General features: G+C 41.5%; 1 protein-coding gene across 1 annotated transcript in view; it reads left to right on the top strand.

Moving 5' to 3' along the window:
• The window catches only part of ZNF106 (zinc finger protein 106), a 69021-nt gene that overhangs the window by 35040 nt on the left and 11967 nt on the right, over positions 1 to 22014 (top strand). The window contains exons 11-20 of the mRNA XM_075614144.1: positions 4043 to 4772; positions 6312 to 6361; positions 6577 to 6722; positions 9293 to 9427; positions 15010 to 15126; positions 16993 to 17184; positions 18886 to 18948; positions 19427 to 19546; positions 20327 to 20398; positions 21112 to 21183. Coding sequence (XP_075470259.1) covers positions 4043 to 4772; positions 6312 to 6361; positions 6577 to 6722; positions 9293 to 9427; positions 15010 to 15126; positions 16993 to 17184; positions 18886 to 18948; positions 19427 to 19546; positions 20327 to 20398; positions 21112 to 21183 — 1697 coding nt within the window. The remainder of the gene's footprint in view (positions 1 to 4042; positions 4773 to 6311; positions 6362 to 6576; positions 6723 to 9292; positions 9428 to 15009; positions 15127 to 16992; positions 17185 to 18885; positions 18949 to 19426; positions 19547 to 20326; positions 20399 to 21111; positions 21184 to 22014) is intronic.

The raw sequence follows: 22014 nt of genomic DNA, 5'->3' as shown, positions 1-22014 counted from the left end.
GCTTTCCTTTGTAATAGTATTCTCAGACAGGAGAGGTGATTGGACAGGAGGCAGCAGCCAGACAGTGACTCCTCCCCCAACCTCTGCCTACAGAGAGCCCTGCACAGGACATAGTGAGGAGGGAGAGTTTGTGTCTGCACTGTTTTTGTAGCTGCATTGTGTGTGTGTGTGTGTGTGTGTGTCTGCAGTGTTTGTCTGTAGCTGCCGTGTTTGTCTGTAGCTGCCGTGTTTGTCTGTAGCTGCCGTGTTTGTGCGTAGGTCTGTCTGCAGAGTTTGTGTGTGTGTGTAGAGCTGCAGTGTGTGTGTTTGTGTGTACAAATGGGGGCTGTAGAGTTTGTGTGGAAGCTGCACAGTGTCTGTGTATAGAGTGGGGGGTGGGACTGCAGTGTGTTTATAAATATAGATCGCTGCAGTGAAAGTGGATATAGAGGTGCTTTAATGTAATTACAATTTTATTATAATAAAACAATATATGTAGCAATACAAAAGTGTGTTATTATTTATTTAAAAAGCCTACGGCCGCTCCTCCTTCTCTTACCGTGCACCCCAAAACTGGAACAATGTACCGGAGACTCTCACAGCCGCCACCAGTCTAAATTCTTTCAGAACTAAAGCTGTCTCACATTTTAATCTGGTTTGTAACTGTTACATAAGCCTATAATATATATTATCTCTAACTGTACATGCTATGTCTTGTGTACAATGTATAACTTGTTCACTTATGTAACTGTATTTGTAACCATGTATTTGTCATCTTAACTATATGCCCAGGACATACTTGAAAACGAGAGGTAACTCTCAATGTATTACTTGTTGGTAAAACATTTGATAAATAAAATAAAACATTTAGCTTATAATCGTAATAATCCCCTCAGAACAGGACATTACTGGCCAATAATGCCCTGGCTGGGTTACCTCGGCTTCGCATCGCGCCTTCAACTCTTCCAGCCAGGGCATTATTGGCCAGTAATGCCCCGTTCTTCAGGGATTATTACTTAATTGATGCCCATCCTTTAAAAATATACACAGTTGTATTAGGAAGTTTTTTAACAGATCGTAGGTAAAACAATAAATGACAGACCTCTAATTAACTGATTTCATGGAGCATAACCAAATTGCTGGCTTTAAAAATGTGACTTTTCTTCTACGTCCTCTATGGCAGCCAAATACTAATGGGATAACTCCTCTTTCTTCTCACAGCTGGTAGGACGAGCACTTCTTGTGACCACTATATGAGAGGGCGTTATCCACCTTAGGTTAGCTATTCTTGTCCTACCTTGGCTGAAGAAAGGCTGACAGGCAGGTTTCCTGCCAGTTTTATTTTTTCGTGTGTACTTTTTCTGAGGGGACTGTTGATGTCGCCCTAAACGGAGTATGAGGTGATTTCCCTAACGTTTCCCCATCTTACCATGAACGTCTGCTTTCATGCCGTCGTGGTAATGCCATTTCCAGCAGCATACAGCCCTGTTTCAGCGCTGCTAGGCATCTTCCCCCTGAGGCTGCGGGGGAGCCTTGTCTCCGGAGCTGGGATGGTACGACGTAGCGCTTTCGGCACCGGCAGACTTCATGACAAAGAGCGTGGTTTGTTTTGCGCCAAAAGTAAGTTCCCGACCAGATAGGAAGCTGGTTCTGGATACCAGGTATATAAAAAGCATGCGTTGTCCTGCTTATTTATTCCCCCGATTGATAGAAAACTATAGCAGCATGTCTGGTCCTTCTACAGTTTCAGGGGACCAGAAAACAGAGCAGCCTCCGCAAGATGCTCAAGTTGTCAAGCCTAGAAAAACAGTTTCTAAATATTGTGCATTGTGATGCTTTCCTACCTCAAGAGTTTGCACAGAGTGCGTTAAGAAGTCTGAGGAAGAAAATGCTACTCCATTAACTACTTTTATTGACTGGTTGAAAACGTCACTCCTGCAGTCTCGTGATATCTCCTGGGTCTTTAAAAAGGCCTAGATCAGACGTCATTGGATTTGCAGCCTGACCGTTTCATTGATTTATACAGAACAGGCAAGTATCTGAGAACTTGGGGATTCCTCGTAGAAGGAGACCAAAGCGGACGTGGGTTCCTTTAAGATGGACACTATAGACAAGCTCATTAAGAATATGAGCGACAATGAATATTGAGAGTTGGCAGACCAGGCCTTTTTTGGCTCCAAAAAGTCGACTAGAACTTTTCCTGTACAAAGTTCTATTAAGAACATAGTGAAGACTGAATGGTCATCACTAGATAAAAGACCAGGAAGGACTAGAAAAATCAATGAAAATGTTCCCCTTCAGTAAAGAGGACTGCAATATCTGAGTAATACCGCCAAAGGTAGACGCAGCTGTCGCCAAGATGGTAAGAAATTCAACGATCAACCTAGATCAGGGTTGCGCAAACTTATCTTCATGGGCCCCCCTTTTATCCTCTCCCCTCCGGCTTGCATCCCCCTCCCCCTCCCCCCACACGGCACTGGCGTCGTGTGACGTCACGTGGCATTTGAGACGTGTAGTTGGAACCAAGGTAAGTAAACCAGTTATAGAGGCCTCACACAATCCCCGGCATTTATTTTAAATGCCTTGGGGGAAGCACGGAGCTTCTGTAACACCCACCCTCCCCGCCCCCCCCAGTTCCCTGCTAGCACCTACCCCAATATTTTAATCTATTCTCAACATAAATTAGTAAATTGAGCAGCATTTCTAAGACCATCTGGGTTCCCTTTGTAAATATTCCCAGCAGTTTGAGCTGTAAACTCTAACAATAGATAATGTTACCTTCGTAATATAAGGATATATTGTAGCTGCTGAGTTAAACTGACTAAAGCAGCCATTATGTGAGGCACACAATCAAGATTTTTACAGATTTATAACAAGAGCACCAAACGATTGCCAGCTTAGGTAAGAATGTACATTTATACATATATTCTTTACATGTCTTATGCATATAAAATAAATAAAAATAAATAGTTGGAAAGCACTATTTCTCTTTTAATTACAATTAAAGTGGTTTTCTTAACGGCTATTACTTGAACACATTGGGTTGGAGAGCTTTATCATGTTGCGAACCATTTTTTTCAGATACACCAGGGATAAGATAGTGTTCAAGCCTGTCCCACTGTTTGAAACTAAAGTAGTATCAGACTAGCATGTCAATCAGTCCCTTCATTTTGTCCAAACCCTATTTCTGACAGAGCAACAGTGGCACAATCTGGAAGGGCAAATGACTGATAGTATTGGGAAAACCTCCAAGTTTGTCCTTTTTATGGGGGACCCAGAAAGGGTCAGGCAGCCTCCGTAGTTTCCATATCTAAATGGTCTAGGGCAGCTATATTTGAGGCATATAGAATAGCAGGAGAAAATCGTCCTGTTGGACTAAAGCCCACTATCCAGGGCCGTCTCCACTTCATGAGCAGAAAAAGCTCAGGCCTCTGCCCAGGAAATTGGTAAAGCAACAACCTGGTCTTTACGCACACCAAGCATTACCGCCTGGAAATATTCTCTCAGTGGATACAACATTTGTAAAGAATTTCGCTGCCATAGAGGACGTAGAAGAAAAGAGAAAATGTATCGTCTGAAATTTCTGTTTCTTAAAATCCTCTATGGCAGCGCATGTCCCTCTCATGCAGCACACGTCCATCCCTTTTCTTATGTTTGGCATATTATGTTTTGTTCCTCCTTTTTAAGAGCTCTGACTGAAGTTACCTGACCCAAGGTGGATAACACTCCCTCATATAGTAGTCACAAGAAGTGCTTGTCCTATCAGCTGTGAGGAGGAGGAGCTATCCCATTAGTATTTTACTGCCATAGAGTATTTGAAGGAACAGAAATATCGGAAGGTACATTTCCTCTTTTTTCTATTGTAATATGTTTATTACGGTACATTTTGTGTGTTTTCAATAGGATTAAATAGTTAATAGTTTTGGTAATCATTTATCACATCAGCAAAGTCTCAACCATACCAGTATACAAATGGTAGTGTTTCCACTCTGCATATCTTTCTTATTTCTAATGATTTTATTACTTAAACTTGACTTAATAAAACATTTTTTCATTTGGCTAGGTGAAGTTGACCAGACTACCTCTGTGTATCCAATCATTACTGCTACCATGTCTCTTTCTGAGCTGACACACAGGTTTCCCTTGCTCAGTGCGGAACCATCTCCTGATATGTCACAAAACATATCTCCGCCACTATTCCGGTCACCAGTCAATATAAAGCAAGAATCTATCTCATCACAAAGATATCCCAATTCGTTCCATGGCCAAGCTCTTCCCTTGAAGGTGCCTCAAGAGGAAACTAACAACTGCTCAGCAGGTCCACTGAAAGAGCAACAGGCAGAGTCAACCCATATCACGGTAGAGACTAAAGCAGGGAAGAAGAAGAAATTACGGAAGAAGAAGAGCTTACGAGCCACCCATGTTCCTGAGAACAGTGACACAGAACAGGACATAGATGCCTGCAAGCCTATTCGAAAAAACAGGGGCTGGAGATTGTCAAAGGAAACAACAGTCAGTACGTCCACCTCTCTAGAACAGGAGCATGAAGCCACAGCACAAGAAACTGAGAGGACTAAGGATGACAATGACAGTGATTGCAATGTGGAGGTGGTTGAGATCCCAAACCCTCAGTTTGTGGTGGTGGCAATAGACTCTCATTCTGGTGATGAGAAACCAGATAGTCCATCGAAAATGGACCTTGTAAGAACCAGGGAAGAGACCTCTGAGGTAAACGATGAAGTGACCTCCACCAGCGAGCTTGGTACCAACTATGTGGAGGAAAGTTTAAGAAGGTGAGGAGTGGCAGGGAGCATTATTCCCCTCTGTAAAATTTGCTGCCATATAACAATGTTTTAGAATACCAGTTCAATCAGAATGATCATAAATCCTTCTGCTCATACATTGTTTTAGTTCTTCTGACGAAACATTAAAGCACTGCATCATACATTTGCATGTGAGGAACTGGTAGTCACCCGTAAGTATATGTTGTAAAAATCACAATTTCTCTACAGAACACAAATTTCTTGTAGGCTGTGATTAATTTTACTAGACCAATATGTATGATCGTCATAGATTTAACTTGGGCGTTTCCAGGCGGTGTGCCGCTCATGTATTTCAACATGCATGAAGAACTTAGTTGTTCACATCATTCTAGGGATTTGATGCTTTTATGATAAAAATATGAACACTTATGTGTGCATGCTACACGTTGGGTATAAAATATATATATATTTTTTTATTATTGTAACTTTACCAAGAAATTATCTGACTTGCAATTAAAGGGGCAGTCACTCCTAGGTCAGTGGCATTTTTAGTAGGTTATATCTGGTTCACTGATTTTTAAAAAGGGTGTCAAGTATTACAAACTTTAAGGACATTTGATGTTAAGACGGTTTGTCAGTCTTCAAAAATAGTTGACTTGTCTTTTTGTTTTGTTCATTGTAGAGTAATTATTATGCCATCACTAGTCAAACTGATAAAAATAAGTAATATGATTGCATTCCTCTGACCCGAAGAAAATAGATTATTTTTTAACCAAAGGCAGATATATAACATTTTTACTTTAACGGTGGTTAAATCTTTCCAAGCAAGCTGTTTACACTGTTAAGTTGATATAAATATATATATTTTATTTTGACCTGCCCCTTGAAATACTGTTAGAATTATTTTTCTTTGAGAAGACAAGTTGTCTCCTTATGGATCAAGTTACTGATGATCCATGTGGTCGGCTTCCACTACCACTCACTGTATAGAAACACGGGGAGAAAAGTACATTTGCATCTGAAAAATCTAGTTTGTGTGTAGTGGTTCATCTTTCTCCTTGTTTCTGGTCTATTGTTGTCTTTCAGCAAAACGTTTAAAGCTCAATACTGTGATTCAAAATATTCTTTGTGATGTAGAGCCCCTGAGATATCTGGTTGCATAGAACAAGATGGCTTCCACTATCTCTCTAGGAAATGTTGGTTTAAAATAAAGGCACAGGCCAGTTCTAAGTATTTAGGATCACACTGTGTTTGTGTCTTTCTTAAAACCTCTGAAAGATTTCCGTATGTAATATATCCTCTTGTAAGCATCACTAATAAGAGGGGATCCATAATTTTGCCTCCCTATTTCCTTTGTATTTGTCATCATCCGGGAACCGTACTGTTTATTTTATTACCAAAAACTAACTTCTGTCCTGCATTGTAACAATGTGGGGATCATTAAGAACTGTTGTGGTTTTTTTTTTTAATTACTAATTTATTTATTTTAGTAACATTATACACCATAATACATTTTTGATCGCATGGCCATTCTCCTTTTGATATTTTTTCTATTTATCCCTCTTACAGCATGGTTGAAGATCGTAGAGCATCGCTCAGAGGGTCAAAGAACTCGTCAGGTTAGCATTTTACTCCGATGCCTGAAGGGGGAGTACTTGTGATGAGTAGTACCTTCTGTATCTTTTATTGGGACCACAGGTGCCCTGAATTCTCATGGCCAAAGAAGTCCTTATTCTGTCTCTTGAAAGGTTGTGGGAAAGAAGGGAGTTTTTCTGAATGGGAAAAACGGTGCATCTAGAGTTGCACTTTTTGTAATTAAAGCTATTTTTAACAGAAGTGTCATCAGAGCCTGGGGAAGATGAAGAGCCTACAGAGGGCACCTTTGAAGGACACCATGCTGCCGTAAATGCCATCCAGATATTTGGGGGGCTGCTGTACACATGCTCTGCTGACAAAACTGTCCGGGTTTACAATCTGGTGGTAAGTTGAAGCCTGAATGTAGTTTCTGTATTGCGAATAATCATTTTTGTTCTATTGTGTTGACCATGTAGTCAGGTCTGTATGGAATTTTGCAGACACAATGATTCCTGGCTTGCATTCTAAATTTTGTTGCATAAGATACTGAGATAAAAGGACTTTCCCAAAGAGAGCTGACACCAGGATTTATACCTGGTTCAAAATCAGTGGTCTTTCCATTAAGCTACTCCATCATACAGAGGAGTATCGCATTGTTGTTCATTGTTTTCTGGCAAGGTGCATTATCATAGTGATGTAGAACAAATCAACAATTTCAGATTTCAGATGACGTGTTCCTTGTGAACATACATGAAGGTATGTAAAACCTCATCATTGGGATAGGTTGTTTGAAGTTTAAGGTAAGGTGTACATAGTGTCTTGAAAATCAGTTTCTGAAATAAAATATTCTATTGGATTGGTCATTTTCACCGGCATACACAGTAATTACAATCTGTAAAATAAAAAACTGATAACATTTTGCAATCAAAACGTAAATCTGGAGTAGTCGGTTCATTTTGCAGAGTTGTATCTATATTGTGTTTAAGGCCTCGGGCATGGTGCCTCGGGCCGCGCAGATCCGCGCTCCTGCTCTGCCTCGCCTGCTCAAACTGGAGCTTTTTTGTGTCCTGGCAGGCGAGGCAGTGAGCGCGCTTTTGGGGGGGGGGGGGGGCGAAGGCGAGGCGGAACGGAGGCGAGGCGGGGCTAGTCCCTCACTCCCATTGGATGTGAGCGGTCACGTGACCGCTCCTCCACTCCTCTGAGCGGCAAATTTTAAATTTGCCTGTCTCCTCAGAATTTCTCAGCCTCCGCACGCATGCGGAAGCGGCTGCTAAAGCCGCGCTGATGACAGATGCAGGGGGTAAGTGCATCTGCTCAGCGCGGCTCAGCATGGCCTGCTGTACCATGTCCCAGGCCTAAACGGGCAGCTTCACCAAGTATGATCTAGTTTGAAAGCGAGCTCCATGTGATACAAACCATCATTCATTTCTCCTGATGACAAGGCTTACTATTGACTATATAGCTTGGAAGCTGACCCAGCGTCCAAAATTATTCTCCCAGACAAGTATTCTTGCCTAGAATTTCTAAAAGGGGCATCCTTTTGGAGCACCTCATTGAATTTGGGTTTTAACAAACGTGTCTGTAGGGGATTGCTTTCATTTGTTTGCTGGCTCTGAATTGTGAACTTAGTAGTAGGACACAGACAAGACACAAGATTATGTAAGTGTAACGGTTTTTCTGGACCTTCCTGACCCACCCAATCTCAGATTGGCCCCTGTGGTCTAACCGGTCCCCATTACATGGTCGTGTCTGGTGGTGCACCTGTTGGCAACAGGACTCCTGAGTCTCCCGCATGATGGTGTTATGGGGAATGTCAGCCAGACAGGCAGCTGAGGTAGTGTGCGTGAGTCCTACCTATATACAGTGCAGTTCCTCCACCTCATCAGGATCTCTGCGTCCGCAAGGAAATGGTTCTGATGAGGAACTCCTCTGTGGTGCCTTCCTCTATGGAGTAACTTCACACTCACACATGGGGGTTCTCGTGAACGAGGGCATCTTTATTGATTGTATAGGCAGACTGCCCCTCGCAGAAAACAGCTTAGCCGCTCATCTTGTACAGCACTCTCCTTTCAGAAGATCTGCCCTCCCAGTGGAGTTGGATCACCTCTCCCCTCAGGGAGATCACCACCTGTGCCAGGTCCCTGGACACAGTGTAGGCCCTGCCAGCCTTACTGCTGCAGGTCTGACTACTTGCTGTAGAACCACTCTCTTGACTCTTGGTTAACACACTTGACCTTCAACATAGACTTGCTCTCTAACTTTGGGCAGTGCTGTGTCTTATATAACAAGGGAATAGCTCCACCTCCTGTGTCACTAACAATGGACACAAGGTCTGTTACCACTCCCCTCATGTACATATGACACCTCACCAGGGTGTGAGGGCAAACCTCCATGATTGATGCTGGCAATCCTGTATATTTACCAGGCTTACTGCCAGCATGAGAGAGAACTGTATACCATTTTTAAACATGGCTACATAAGATTCATTAAAACTCTTCACAGTGCTATGCACAGTATGACAAAAGTATTCTAACACAGCGCTTCTCAATCAGCTTTCATGGTTACACTGTCTATTAACCTACATTTATAGGGTACAGACGACCCGACACACAGCCAACCTTTCCCTCTAGTCCATTTATGAACTACATTGCTAATAGTAGAGGCTGCTACTCTCCGAAAAAGGGGCTTGTAAATTCTCATCCAGACCCCCAATCCACCAAATTGGCCCTACACGTTTTACACATATGCTGAGCCTGTTTTGTATGCAGTTTACAAATAAGGCAGAGGACTATGGCCCTCAAGGTCACCAATAGGGAGCTCACCAGAGCAAGCCCTGACTGTCCATATTGTCTTCTAATTTGCCTGGTAGTCGCTGGATTTGCCGCTCTGGAGTCTGTTCAGGGAAGATGTAAAAAAATTATTTAATTGTAGGAAGGATTGCTCCTTTAATTGTACGAAATGTTACTCTTTTTCAGACTCGGCAGTGTGTGGGAATCTTTGAAGGACACACATCAAAAGTAAATTGCCTCCTTGTGGCTCAGACACAAGGGAAGATTGCAACGCTCTTCACAGGTTCTAGTGACCACACCATCCGTTGCTATTCTATCAAGGTACTGTATCTTATTGCATACAAATATCACAATGTGTACCTTTTGTTGCCTGTTATGATGGTATTTTTATTTTTGAGTCATCTCTGTAGGTTAAACATTTGGTCAGGTTGATGTACTGCACACTAGCAATGCAAAGCCGCTTCATAGGTTGTTTTCTTTATCAATATGTATATGTTATCAATTTGTACTTCCCGCTTTGTCTATGATATGCATACAATACATACTTTGACTGATAGTGTGTGCAGCACTACACACAGAATACATAGGCAAAAGTAATAATTTGTGCGGAAAGCATACAGGGCAACATTTACTATGTCGTGCTGTGAAGTGTCTTTTGGAGTAGCACTGTTCTGTAAATATGGTCCTAGTTTATTTATTTTTTCTCATGTGGCCATTCTGTTTTTAATACACCCATTACTCATACCTTAAATAAAGAAAAATAATCCAAGTGTTTTAATCAATATTGAATAAAGGTGTTTTTACCTTTTTTAAAAGGAACAGGAAGGAATGTGAAGCCCTTTCTAAATCTTTCTAATTGGGAGAGTTCCTTTGGAAATCGCTGCTGCCCCAGAGAGGGCAAATCTGATGACCATTTGATGATGCCCTCACAGTAGGGAGAGCTTAAAAACTGTGATTGAGACTAAGGCTAAGGCCCCGCTCCCTCAGTCAGCGCGCCCGCACTGCAGACAGGCGGGGCGCTGACAGACACAGACCGCGATATGCGGTCTGTAGGGAGCGGGAGGTGGGCGGGACTGGGAGGGGGGGCGTGGCTTGAGCGGAGGGATCCGCTACTCCCCCCCCTCCCTCCACGGGCTCGGGCTGCAGGAGGGAGCTGCTGCGGACTGCTGTAAGGTAAGCAGCTCCCTCCCCCTTCTGCCACAAAACACACACACACTACCTTGAGTAGGAAGCTGCCTGATGACAGCTCCCGCCCCCGCCGCTGATTGGCTCATCAGCGCACCACGTGACGCGTCACCGCTCGGGATCACAATTTTCTTGAATCCCCTGGCGGCTGACTCGTCACAGTGCGTAGTGAGCCGTCAGCGAGGGGGGACTGGGACCGGCTCGGGAGGATTCCCCTGCTGGTGGGGAACGCTCGCGCCGCCGTCCGCGCCGCCGGGCGCAGCGGGTCTTAGGTCTCCTAAGTTCTTAGGAGGGGAAATTAGTTCAGATATTGAAAAAAGAGTAATGAACAAAATATTCAGTGCGCAGCTACTACTATCTACTGTGTATTTAACCCACTAAAACACCACCTGGTGAAGTGAATAGACAAATATATAAGCAACCTCTATATAACTTGCGTCTGCAGCTGAAGTGATAGGGGTAGAGGAACCCCTAAGGCAACTGAAAAAAAAGAACAAAAGCGCAAACGCACATAGTGAAGTATGCAAAGTAAATATATATATATTTTAGGGTAAGATATCTGCGTACATCAGATTAAAAGGTTACCAGCAATTCATGTACATAGACATGGGTGATTATAGGTGGTACAGCTGCCGCCAACCATCTGGGGATTTTCTTTACTGCATCAAGGCACACCCCACAGCTGAAGAAAGGCCTCCGTTTATGTCCGTCTTTGAGTTGAAGGAGTCTTGAATAGAACTTTGCTTAGGGGAGGCTTCGTTCTGCTCTCCCCGGCTCCTTACTCGGCGCCGACAGCGATGGAGGTTAGCAGCTTCTCAGGCAAGCTGTTACCTCAAATGTCCCGTATTTCCTGTGCGTTCGGCCGCAAAGTGAAGACGGCCGTAAAGTGTGGATGTTTTACCGCACTGTGCACAATCGCGGGTAAATGTCTATAGGAATCGGCTCCACGTAGTAACAGAAGAGTCAGCTAGCACACAGATCAATAATAAAAGTTATAGTTCGGGCTAAAATTTATCCAACGCGTTTCGAAGCGCAAGCTTCTTCATCAGGGATATTAATACATTGAATAAATGGGAAATATATACCCTAATACCACATCTGATAGGTTTAGCCTAATTATAGCAATAACCAATCAGGTTAACAGCAAGGTGACTCCCACATGTGTGGGTTTAAGTAGGTCATTATGACTTACATGTCAGCACTGAGTTTAACCCCATCTGGTGTGGTCAGGGTATAAGTACATATATCAAAAAATAATGCGCTTTATTTACCAGGGCACAGCATTATATAAGCAACCTAAATCATACATTTAATTGAGTTAAAAATATAAAAAATATATATATTTGTATTAGGATTTCTGAAATAAAACAGACAATCAGTTAGTCACATGTACATAACAGTACAATTATGCTTATACCTTTGACTAGTAAGAATCAATGTATCAGTCAGGACATATAGGAAATGATAAAATTAGATATCTAATTTCCGAAACAAACATGTTTTTTAGTAAAGACACCATAAGTCTATATTTTCATTAAGGCCATTTGGACCTAATGTTTCTAGCTTTTGTATCCAGTATGTTTCTTGGATTGAAACATCTTTTAGCCTATCACCTCCTCGTCTGCTCCGAGGTATAAACTTTATCCCCTTATACGTGAGGGATGAGGGGTCCTTATTGTGATGGGTAGCGTAGTGTCTACTTACACTGTGAGTCTGTAGAGCATTCCTAATGTTTCTCACATGCTCTTGTATGCGGAGTTTGAGACTACGTTTAGTGCGGCCCACGTATTGCAAGCCGCACGGACATTCTAATAAATAAACTACAAAATTAGTATTGCAGTTTATAAAGTCGGTAATATTAAACACTTTATTTGTCTTGTTGGACTTAAACGTATTAGTCACTGGATGAAGGAACTTGCAGGTACAGCATTTTCCACACGAATAGTTACCAAGTGGTTTATTGCTTAGCCAAGAATGGCCTGAATTATGTTCTCCATTTTTCCCAATATCACTTGGTGCCAGCGCATCCTTCAGGCTACGAGCCTTCCTGTAAATAAACCTGGGGGATGAACTGATATGGCCACTTAAGATTGGATCTGTGGCTATAAAAACACTGGGGAATTATAGCCACAGATCCAATCTTAAGTGGCCATATCAGTTCATCCCCCAGGTTTATTTACAGGAAGGCTCATAGCCTGAAGGATGCGCTGGCACCAAGTGATATTGGGAAAAATGGAGAACATAATTCAGGCCATTCTTGGCTAAGCAATAAACCACTTGGTAACTATTCGTGTGGAAAATGCTGTTCCTGCAAGTTCCTTCATCCAGTGACTAATACGTTTAAGTCCAACAAGACAAATAAAGTGTTTAATATTACCGACTTTATAAACTGCAATACTAATTTTGTAGTTTATTTATTAGAATGTCCGTGCGGCTTGCAATACGTGGGCCGCACTAAACGTAGTCTCAAACTCCGCATACAAGAGCATGTGAGAAACATTAGGAATGCTCTACAGACTCACAGTGTAAGTAGACACTACGCTACCCATCACAATAAGGACCCCTCATCCCTCACGTATAAGGGGATAAAGTTTATACCTCGGAGCAGACGAGGAGGTGATAGGCTAAAAGATGTTTCAATCCAAGAAACATACTGGATACAAAAGCTAGAAACATTAGGTCCAAATGGCCTTAATGAAAATATAGACTTATGGTGTCTTTACTAAAAAACATGTTTGTTTCGGAAATTAGATATCTAATTTTATCATTTCCTATATGTCCTGACTGATACATTGATTCTTACTAGTCAAAGGTATAAGCATAATTGTACTGTTATGTACATGTGACTAACTGATTGTCTGTTTTATTTCAGAAATCCTAATACAAATATATATATTTTTTATATTTTTAACTCAATTAAATGTATGATTTAGGTTGCTTATATAATGCTGTGCCCTGGTAAATAAAGCGCATTATTTTTTGATATATGTACTTATACCCTGACCACACCAGATGGGGTTAAACTCAGTGCTGACATGTAAGTCATAATGACCTACTTAAACCCACACATGTGGGAGTCACCTTGCTGTTAACCTGATAGGTTTAGCCTAATTATAGCAATAACCAATCAGATGTGGTATTAGGGTATATATTTCCCATTTATTCAATGTATTAATATCCCTGATGAAGAAGCTTGCGCTTCGAAACGCGTTGGATAAATTTTAGCCCGAACTATAACTTTTATTATTGATCTGTGTGCTAGCTGACTCTTCTGTTACTACGTGGAGCCGATTCCTATAGACATTTACCCGCGATTGTGCACAGTGCGGTAAAACATCCACACTTTACGGCCGTCTTCACTTTGCGGCCGAACGCACAGGAAATACGGGACATTTGAGGTAACAGCTTGCCTGAGAAGCTGCTAACCTCCATCGCTGTCGGCGCCGAGTAAGGAGCCGGGGAGAGCAGAACGAAGCCTCCCCTAAGCAAAGTTCTATTCAAGACTCCTTCAACTCAAAGATGGACATAAACGGAGGCCTTTCTTCAGCTGTGGGGTGTGCCTTGATGCAGTAAAGAAAATCCCCAGATGGTTGGCGGCAGCTGTACCACCTATAATCACCCATGTCTATGTACATGAATTGCTGGTAACCTTTTAATCTGATGTACGCAGATATCTTACCCTAAAATATATATATATTTATTTTGCATACTTCACTATGTGCGTTTGCGCTTTTGTTCTTTTTTTTCAATTGAAAAAAGAGTGTAGTATTTGTAATTGCCCACAATTTTATGTTATGTGTTTAAATGTTTAATCCTGCCCCAAGTCAACTTTCAATTAAACATGGTTGCCCTTTTCTCAATCAAGATTATATAAGAAGTTGTGATCATATTTGTTCTGTAGTATTGGTTTGCAAATGGTACTTTAGATGCACAGATAAACTGCTAAAGATGCATGTTACTGTGATTAATGTTATATGGTTCTATGAAGCACTTGTGCTTAAAAGGGGCTATAGTATTTTTAATTCAGTTGTAAGAGAAGATCTCGGAGGAGTTTAATTTCCTCTGGTTCCTTTTTTTGTGTGTCACGGTGTGAGCAACAAGAGTTTGCACAGGCTCTCCCGCTCCTCTTTATTGGTTCTCTCATAAGGGCAGTGGTCAAAGGTTAAGGAAAACACTGATTAACAAAACACTCCAACATTCAGAGGCATCTAACCATGTATAATTTCCAGACAAATAAAATAAGACAATTATTTGCTTTTAGCCTGGTAAAATTAGTTTAAGGCCGGGGCCATGGTAAATAATGCCGCGCTGTCAGTCATGCTCTCCTGCTGAAGCAGGGGCTTTTTTGTGTCCTGGCATGAGCATCTGCGAGCGCACTTGGGAGGCGAGGCGGGACTAGCGCGCCACATCACGGCGCCAACGTCACGGAGTGCCATTGGCTTCTGCCGGTCACGTGATTGGCCCTCCGCTTCCCTCAGCGCAAAAAATTAAATGAATCTGTCAGCTGCAATTCCACAAGCCTCCGCACACCTGCGGAAGCGTCTACCAAAGCCCCACACATGCCGGAAGCAGGAGGTAAGTTGTTTCCTGGCTCAGCGCTGTATTTTTTACCATGGCCCCGGCCTAAGGAAGCCAATTAAATTGTTATTGTTTACAAAGTGTTGCTTTTAGCCATCTATGTGAGATTGTAGCTTTAACAGTTTGTATCTCTATTTTAGTCCCAGGAATGTGTTGACCAGTTAAAGCTTGGTGAGCGAGTCCTCTGCCTGCATGTGCGATGGAAAATCCTTTATGCAGGTCTTGCAAATGGCACTGTAGTCACTTTTGCCCTGAAGGTCAGTGAATCTTCCACCGCCATACCCGATTGTCTACCAAACTCCTCTGCTGTTTTTTTTTTTTTAATTGCATCTGTTTATCTTCTATCGGTTTCAAGCTTCGCTTAAAGAAGCAATTCCCTTCTTGATCCCCGTGTTGATTCACTCCCATTATTGGGGAGGACCAAACCAGGGGATTTCCCAGTCCTTCACTCTTTAAAAAAAAAAAAAAAAAGAATCAACCCAGGACATTTACTCTATTTGAGGATGGCCTGTAAGTAATTTCCTGCCTGTGAGCTGGTGAGGAACCTCTAAGGTAATTGCTGTAATTTTAATGCAGCAATGCTGTCTACTCATTTTATTTTTCATACTCATTTATTTTATATTCATTTTGTAAAAATGTTCCTGGTAATGTTAGTACAGTGATGGTGAATATATTTTTGGAACCAGCTGCTCCCTGTAGTAAGACAATAGTGGTCCTGCACTTGGACAAACTCTCTCATTAAAACAGTAAGTAAAATGACCTAGTAGCAGAGAACGCGCACACATTCTCCCCCCTCTGCCACTGGGGAATTTTTTAAGATTTGACAATGTGTGAAATGGCAGCCTTATGGTCCCGTGCAGGCTATGGTAATTAGCTACGTTTCCGGTTATGTCCAGCCAATGAAGCTGTCGGTTAGATATGGCAGCATTGCTTCTCATTCTGCATCATTAGACACCTTCAATTCCTATGAAGGCAAACTGATGTGTTGGGTGATATTTTGGTGTACAGTATGTGGGTAAGCTGATTTGTTTTTGTTTTTTAATTAAAATAACTGAACACTGCAAATAATTTGAGCAACTTGAATTTTAGATTAAAAAAAAAAAGATGATGCGAGACAAAACTATAAACTGGCCTAACTAACATCAGGGGTGTGCCATTTTGAAACCAATATTTCATACCATTTTCATGTTTATTTTAAGATTATCCAATAGTTATATAGCAAAGTATTTGACGAGTAAAAACAAGCAAAATAGTATGTTAACAAAAAAGTATTTTGAGTTGGTTAGGTGGAACTGCATCTTTTTAATACAAGAATGATTGTATAATAAGCATTCACCATTTTTATTCAACACACGAATTGCCAAGTGATGAGAAATACACACCTAGCGCTAACTCCAACAGGAATACATGTAATGGACAAATGAATGTCCTAATACAAAAACACCTTTAAATGAATGAATTCCTGCGAGGTGACTCCTGGATTGTCCAAAATCCTTCTTAGAGCTGGGTTGAAGAAAAAAGTCCTCCATGGCGCTGGTCCGCAGTGTGGTGTGTTGAATAGTGATAAGGAAACAACAAAAATAAAACAGTGTAAACCTATATATCTACTGTGACAATATCACCACTTGTGCATGAATAAAGGTATATTCCAGCACCTTATAAACACCGTAATGGGAAATGTTTGTTCTGTACCTTCGAAGGTGAGTGATGGGCTTCTGATAACTATACCCACTTAAAATAAAGTAAACCACATGCACTTGGTGACAATGCTGTGGTGAGATAACTTGGAGGATGATAAATACAGGTCAGAACGGCAGACGGAGCCTGGACGGAGTCCAGGAAGTGACCGGGATGTTTGGTCAGGGTATTAAACTTCCCTCTGCAAGTTGAATGTCTTAGGAAGGGAAACCAGCACAGTAGTGACCAAGGTAGAGGCCAGGGTTGATGGATATGAAAAAGGTCTAGAAGGATGAATGATGTCCTGGTTATCAAAATGTTAGATGTTTGACATTTTGCCTTGCTTAAGTAATAAAGATTTGGCATTTGGGGGACTCGTCCAGTGGGTTAAATGTAATCCCACTCTGTTACTTACTAAATATCTCTCCCCTTTTTATATTTTCAAGAACAACAAGCAGATTGACATGTTTGAGTGCCATGGTCCCAGGGCAGTCAGCTGCTTAGCGACCGCACAAGAGGGAGCTCGGAGGCTGCTGCTTGTGGGATCCTATGACTGCACGATCAGTGTTCGAGATGCTCGCAATGGCCTTTTGCTTCGTACCCTGGAAGGTCACACTAAAACCGTCCTCTGTATGAAGGTGAGAATGTCTTAGTACAGTACTTCTTGTAACTTCCCTTCCCTGCATTACTTCTGGTGTTATTTGCTGGATGTAAGGCAGCAGTATATATTCTTCCATGTCATGATAATTGCAGGTTTCACTTCAAACCTTCTTATAGGATACAATCGTCACACTCTCAACAAGATAGTGATATATATATATATATATATATATATATATATATATATATATATAATCTCATAAATGAATAGACGATACCGTTCTGTGGCTAACGAAATGCTTATATTTGTGCGAGCTTTGGAGATACTGATCTCTTTTTCCAGCGATGGTACATTGAATAAAGCAGGCAAGGTTAAACTTACAAACAGTGCATATACTGTAGGAAGTTTATCTATGACTGAAACCTAACACCTCCCTCCCCCTGAGTATTTGTATGTGTAAGAGAGCTGTGTGCGTGCATATAGATGGATGGATAGCTAGCTGGCGCAGTATGTATGGACATGGCCTTTAGCACTCATGGGAAGATATATATGCACACACAGCTATCGGTTTCACATACAAATACACAATGTAATTCCATCCCTATATACAAATAGGGACCACATAGTAGCTACACACACTTTTAGTAATGCTACAGCCTCTTACATTTCCACACCTACCCACACCATTGATATACACTCCCACGCCACACACACCTTTTGTAAAGCGCTGTATACTCTGTGGGCTCTTTACCAATTTATATTTACATACATACATATACACACATACACATCTCTAACATTCCGGGACTACTTAATACCATAAATCACATACTACACAAGGATGGGGGGATGTTAGGTTTCAGTCACATATAACATTCCTACAGTATATGCACTGTTTCTAAGTTTAACCTTGCCTGCTTTATTCAATGTACCATCCCCGGAAAAAGAGATCAGTATCTCCAAAGCTCGCACAAATAAAAGCATTTCGTTAGCCACAGAACGGTATTGACTATTCATTTTTGATTATTAAAGCTTGGCTAACTGTGTGTGGGGGTGTGTGGGGGTGTGTGGTGTGGTGTGGGGGGGGGGGTGGTGTGGTGTGTGTGGGGGGTGTGGTGTGGTGTGTGGTGTGTGTGGGGGGGTGTGGTGTGTGTGGGTGGGGAGTGTGGTGTGGTGTGGTGTGGTGTGGTGTGTGTGGTGTGTGGGGGAGTGTGCGCACCATCTGCTGTTCTTTAGTAGAAGCTACTGTACATGTAGATAGAACCACACCAAATCAATGCAAGACTTTGTAGAATTGCTGCAGCTACTTTAATCTTACATAAATCAAGAGTATAATATTAACCTATTGATGACTGAACTAATTGACTATAAACTACATCAATTGCCAAAATACTATATTAAGTGTTAAATAATGGATTATAGTAGCAGGATTGGGGGGGGGGAAAAGGGTTGTTTACTCCATGATTAGGCAGCACAGACTGCACATTTCCTGGTATTCGGTAATGTGTAAGTAGGAGTACTGTATTATCTACAGATCCATACGTCAATCTGTTCAGCGTTAAAAAGCAGCGAAAGTGCCACATATGCGAGTGCTTTTACTTTTTGTGAACCTAACTTGCCTTAGGCAAGCCATCTTTTATGACACTAGTATTTCAAACAATGCGCTATCTTTATATTAAATCAGTGTATTTGTTTCTACTGTAGCCATAATCACGAACTCTAATGATATCTATTACAGGTTGTCAATGATTTGGTGTTCAGTGGATCCAGTGATCAGTCTGTTCATGCTCATAACATACATGTAAGTTCATGTCCATGTCTGGCAGGTAGGAAAATGTGTGATGAGAGATTTACTAGAAAAGTGGACTATTCTAATAAAATATGTCATCCTCCCACTGAGAAGCAATGATATGCTACTGCCTGCAGGAAAGTTCTGCCGGAAATCCATTGACGTCTGCAGGGGTTGTCTGATGACTAACCAATTGAATGCCCCTGCTGTGTCTAGACTTTTGGAAGTAATTGGGCAGATTTGCTTTGCCAATAATAGAAATGTTAGCTAAATAATGGAGTTGGAATATGGCTTTCCCTAGGCCACCAACAGGCCAGGTTTCCGGATATCCGTTTCAGCACAGGAGGCTCAACGACTGAGCCACTGACAGAGCACACCTGTGCTGAAACAGGGATATCCTGAAAACCTGACCTGTTGGTGGCCCTGGAGGACTGGAGTTGACCACCCCTGATATAGACTAACACCCTTTCCATACTGTCTTTCTTTATAGACCGGCGAGCTGGTACGCATTTATAAAGGTCACAATCATGCCGTTACAGTGGTTAATATCCTAGGGAAAGTCATGGTGACAGCCTGCTTGGATAAATTTGTGCGTGTTTATGAACTGCAGGTAAGGAATCTGTGTAATGCAGAATACATCCCCCTTCCCCCCCTCCCAGAATCTATATTGCTCATTTGTTCCTTTTTCAGGTCCTGCGTTATTGTCATGCACCTTACTTTTACGTTGCACAGCTATTGAATTATCCATTTTAACATCTTTTATATACAAAGATGAGAAGTAAAGTGTGACACACTGTTCCCATTTGCATCTCATTACCCAGAATCCCTGGTTGCAGTGGAAGTACTGCTTCCTATGCGAAAATGGGGGAAAAACTGGGTTGTAGATATGTCTGAGACATACAAATGTACCCACAAGTGGTATTTTTAGGTGCTATACTGTATAAAACACACACAACCGTGAGGAGGCCGCCTGAATATCTTTCCTAACAAGATCAGTGAATATTCAATGTAGTGCAGTTTAGACAAAGGAAGAAGTTGCAGTGAAAAGTGTCAAATGCGTTTTTATTCTATTCAGATGTAGAGTAATCATTTTTTTCAAATACTTTGTCTTCTTAAATGCTTCTTTAAAAAATGTTGACTGTCTTTTTAACCTGTATTCAGATGGTGGGAGGGGGGAGCAGGTGAGTGTAAAGCTTAGTCTATAATGCTGCATGATTCTTTCTCTTCTCACACTGTCTGATAAAAGTTGCTTGAATGCATTTTATTAGGCTGCTTATGTAAGAAGGAAAGGGTTATTATGAATAACAGGGTGGTCCCTTTTAAAGAACTGAATCTGCAGAAGGTAAAATGAATGCACACCTTTTAACCCTTTCTTTCCATTCTCTGCAAGTCTCATGACCGGCTGCAAGTGTATGGAGGACATTCAGACATGATCATGTGTATGGCAATTCACAAGAGCATGGTATGATTTAAAAATGCTGTAGTGTGGTGTTTTTTTTGTGTCTTATGCGTTCCTAGTTTTACTAGGTAGCTGATAGAAATTGACAGGCCTTCCTGTTTCATTTGAATTCATTAATTGGTGACCATTGACTTTCAATACATTCTAATATTTAAAATCAAGAGTGTATGTGCTTGTTATGCAGCTTAGGTGGTTATTAGTTTTTTAATATTGGACACCTTAAATCTGGAGCAAAACCCCACACGTGTTTTTTTGCGCCTGGAAACGCCCATATTAACAAGATACTTAGCAGTGAAGTTACTGGTCTCTTCCACTCCAGGGGAAACACAATGGCCATTTAAAACTCACTGGTCCTGCTAGCCAATAAGAAGCCGCAACGTCTATCGTTGTGGCTTCCTATTGCATTGCCATTTAAATATCTGCAGGGGACATGGGCAACTTCACTGGTCTGTATCTCAGGAAACCAGAGCTGCTGTTTTAGCTGCGGAATACGCCCTGGTTTCCATCTTACAATAACAATATATTTTTAATCTGCCAGGATTGCTTCTTTAAAGATGAAAAAATATATTCTAAAAATAAGAGCATTGCTTGGTAAACATGGCCCTTAGTGATAAGCAAGTAAAGTCTTCATATTTAAAATAGGTCAAATTCATGTTCAATTGTATTGCTTTTGTGACCAGTCAATATATGTAACATCTCCATTCTCCTCTTCTCAGATCTATACTGGTTGTTATGATGGTAGTATCCAGGCAGTACGTCTGAACCTTATGCAGAATTACCGCTGCTGGGTAAGGATGATCTTTCTCAAGGTCCAGGGTCAGAAAGATCTCGGGTCAGAAGACTCGTAATGCTTTTTTCATGCTAGTTGGGAGTGTTTTCATAGCTTTTGATTGTCTGCATTCTATTAAACTGCAACAGGAATTCATTTTCATTGACACCATTTTTTATTTCTTGTATTTGGGAAATATACATCTTTCTCTTGCGGTTTGAAATGATGTAGATTTGTTTACTAATGAAGCCAAATAGAATGAGACGTAAGGAGCATTACTTTGTATTGTAGGTGTTAGACAAGGCAAAGGTTTACAGAGCCTTTTCATATCCAGATAATATCTGTAGTTTTTAACTAAGAAGCTTGTTTGTGATGTTTGTTTGTAATCTCTTTGAATTGTAAATGACCGATTTATAACATCTCACCCTCTATTATGTCTCTTTAAAGATTCAGTCCAAGCGCAGCGTTTTTTTTGTTTTTAAAATAGGTTCGAAGCGCGTGGTTTCCGGAGCTGAATTGTATTAATTTCACCTCCGAGGACCCTTTCCTTCCAGAGATACTAACGTCTGTTGGAGGGGTGCTGGTATCTCTCTTCAGTTTAAGTTTAATCTCCTGGTCACGTGAGCCAATAGGAAGCCGTAAGGGATGACTTCACAGCTTCCTATTGGCCCGTGTGACGGAGGACACTTGAAACTGGCAGTATGAGAACCCCAGCTAGACTAGCCTGAGCTACTAATGGTACCCCATAAGGAGGTAAGTATTTTGGGAAGGAGGAGGTCCCCAGAGCTGAAATCAACATGTTTCAGCTACGGAGACCCCCTGCATCAAACCTTTTGAAAAAGAAACCCTT

Source organism: Ascaphus truei, chromosome 9 (assembly GCF_040206685.1).
Source record: "Ascaphus truei isolate aAscTru1 chromosome 9, aAscTru1.hap1, whole genome shotgun sequence".
In the NCBI taxonomy this organism is placed as follows: Eukaryota; Metazoa; Chordata; class Amphibia; order Anura; family Ascaphidae; genus Ascaphus; species Ascaphus truei.
Note: the sequence above shows the minus strand (reverse complement) of the source record. Positions and strands in the feature narration are given on the sequence as shown.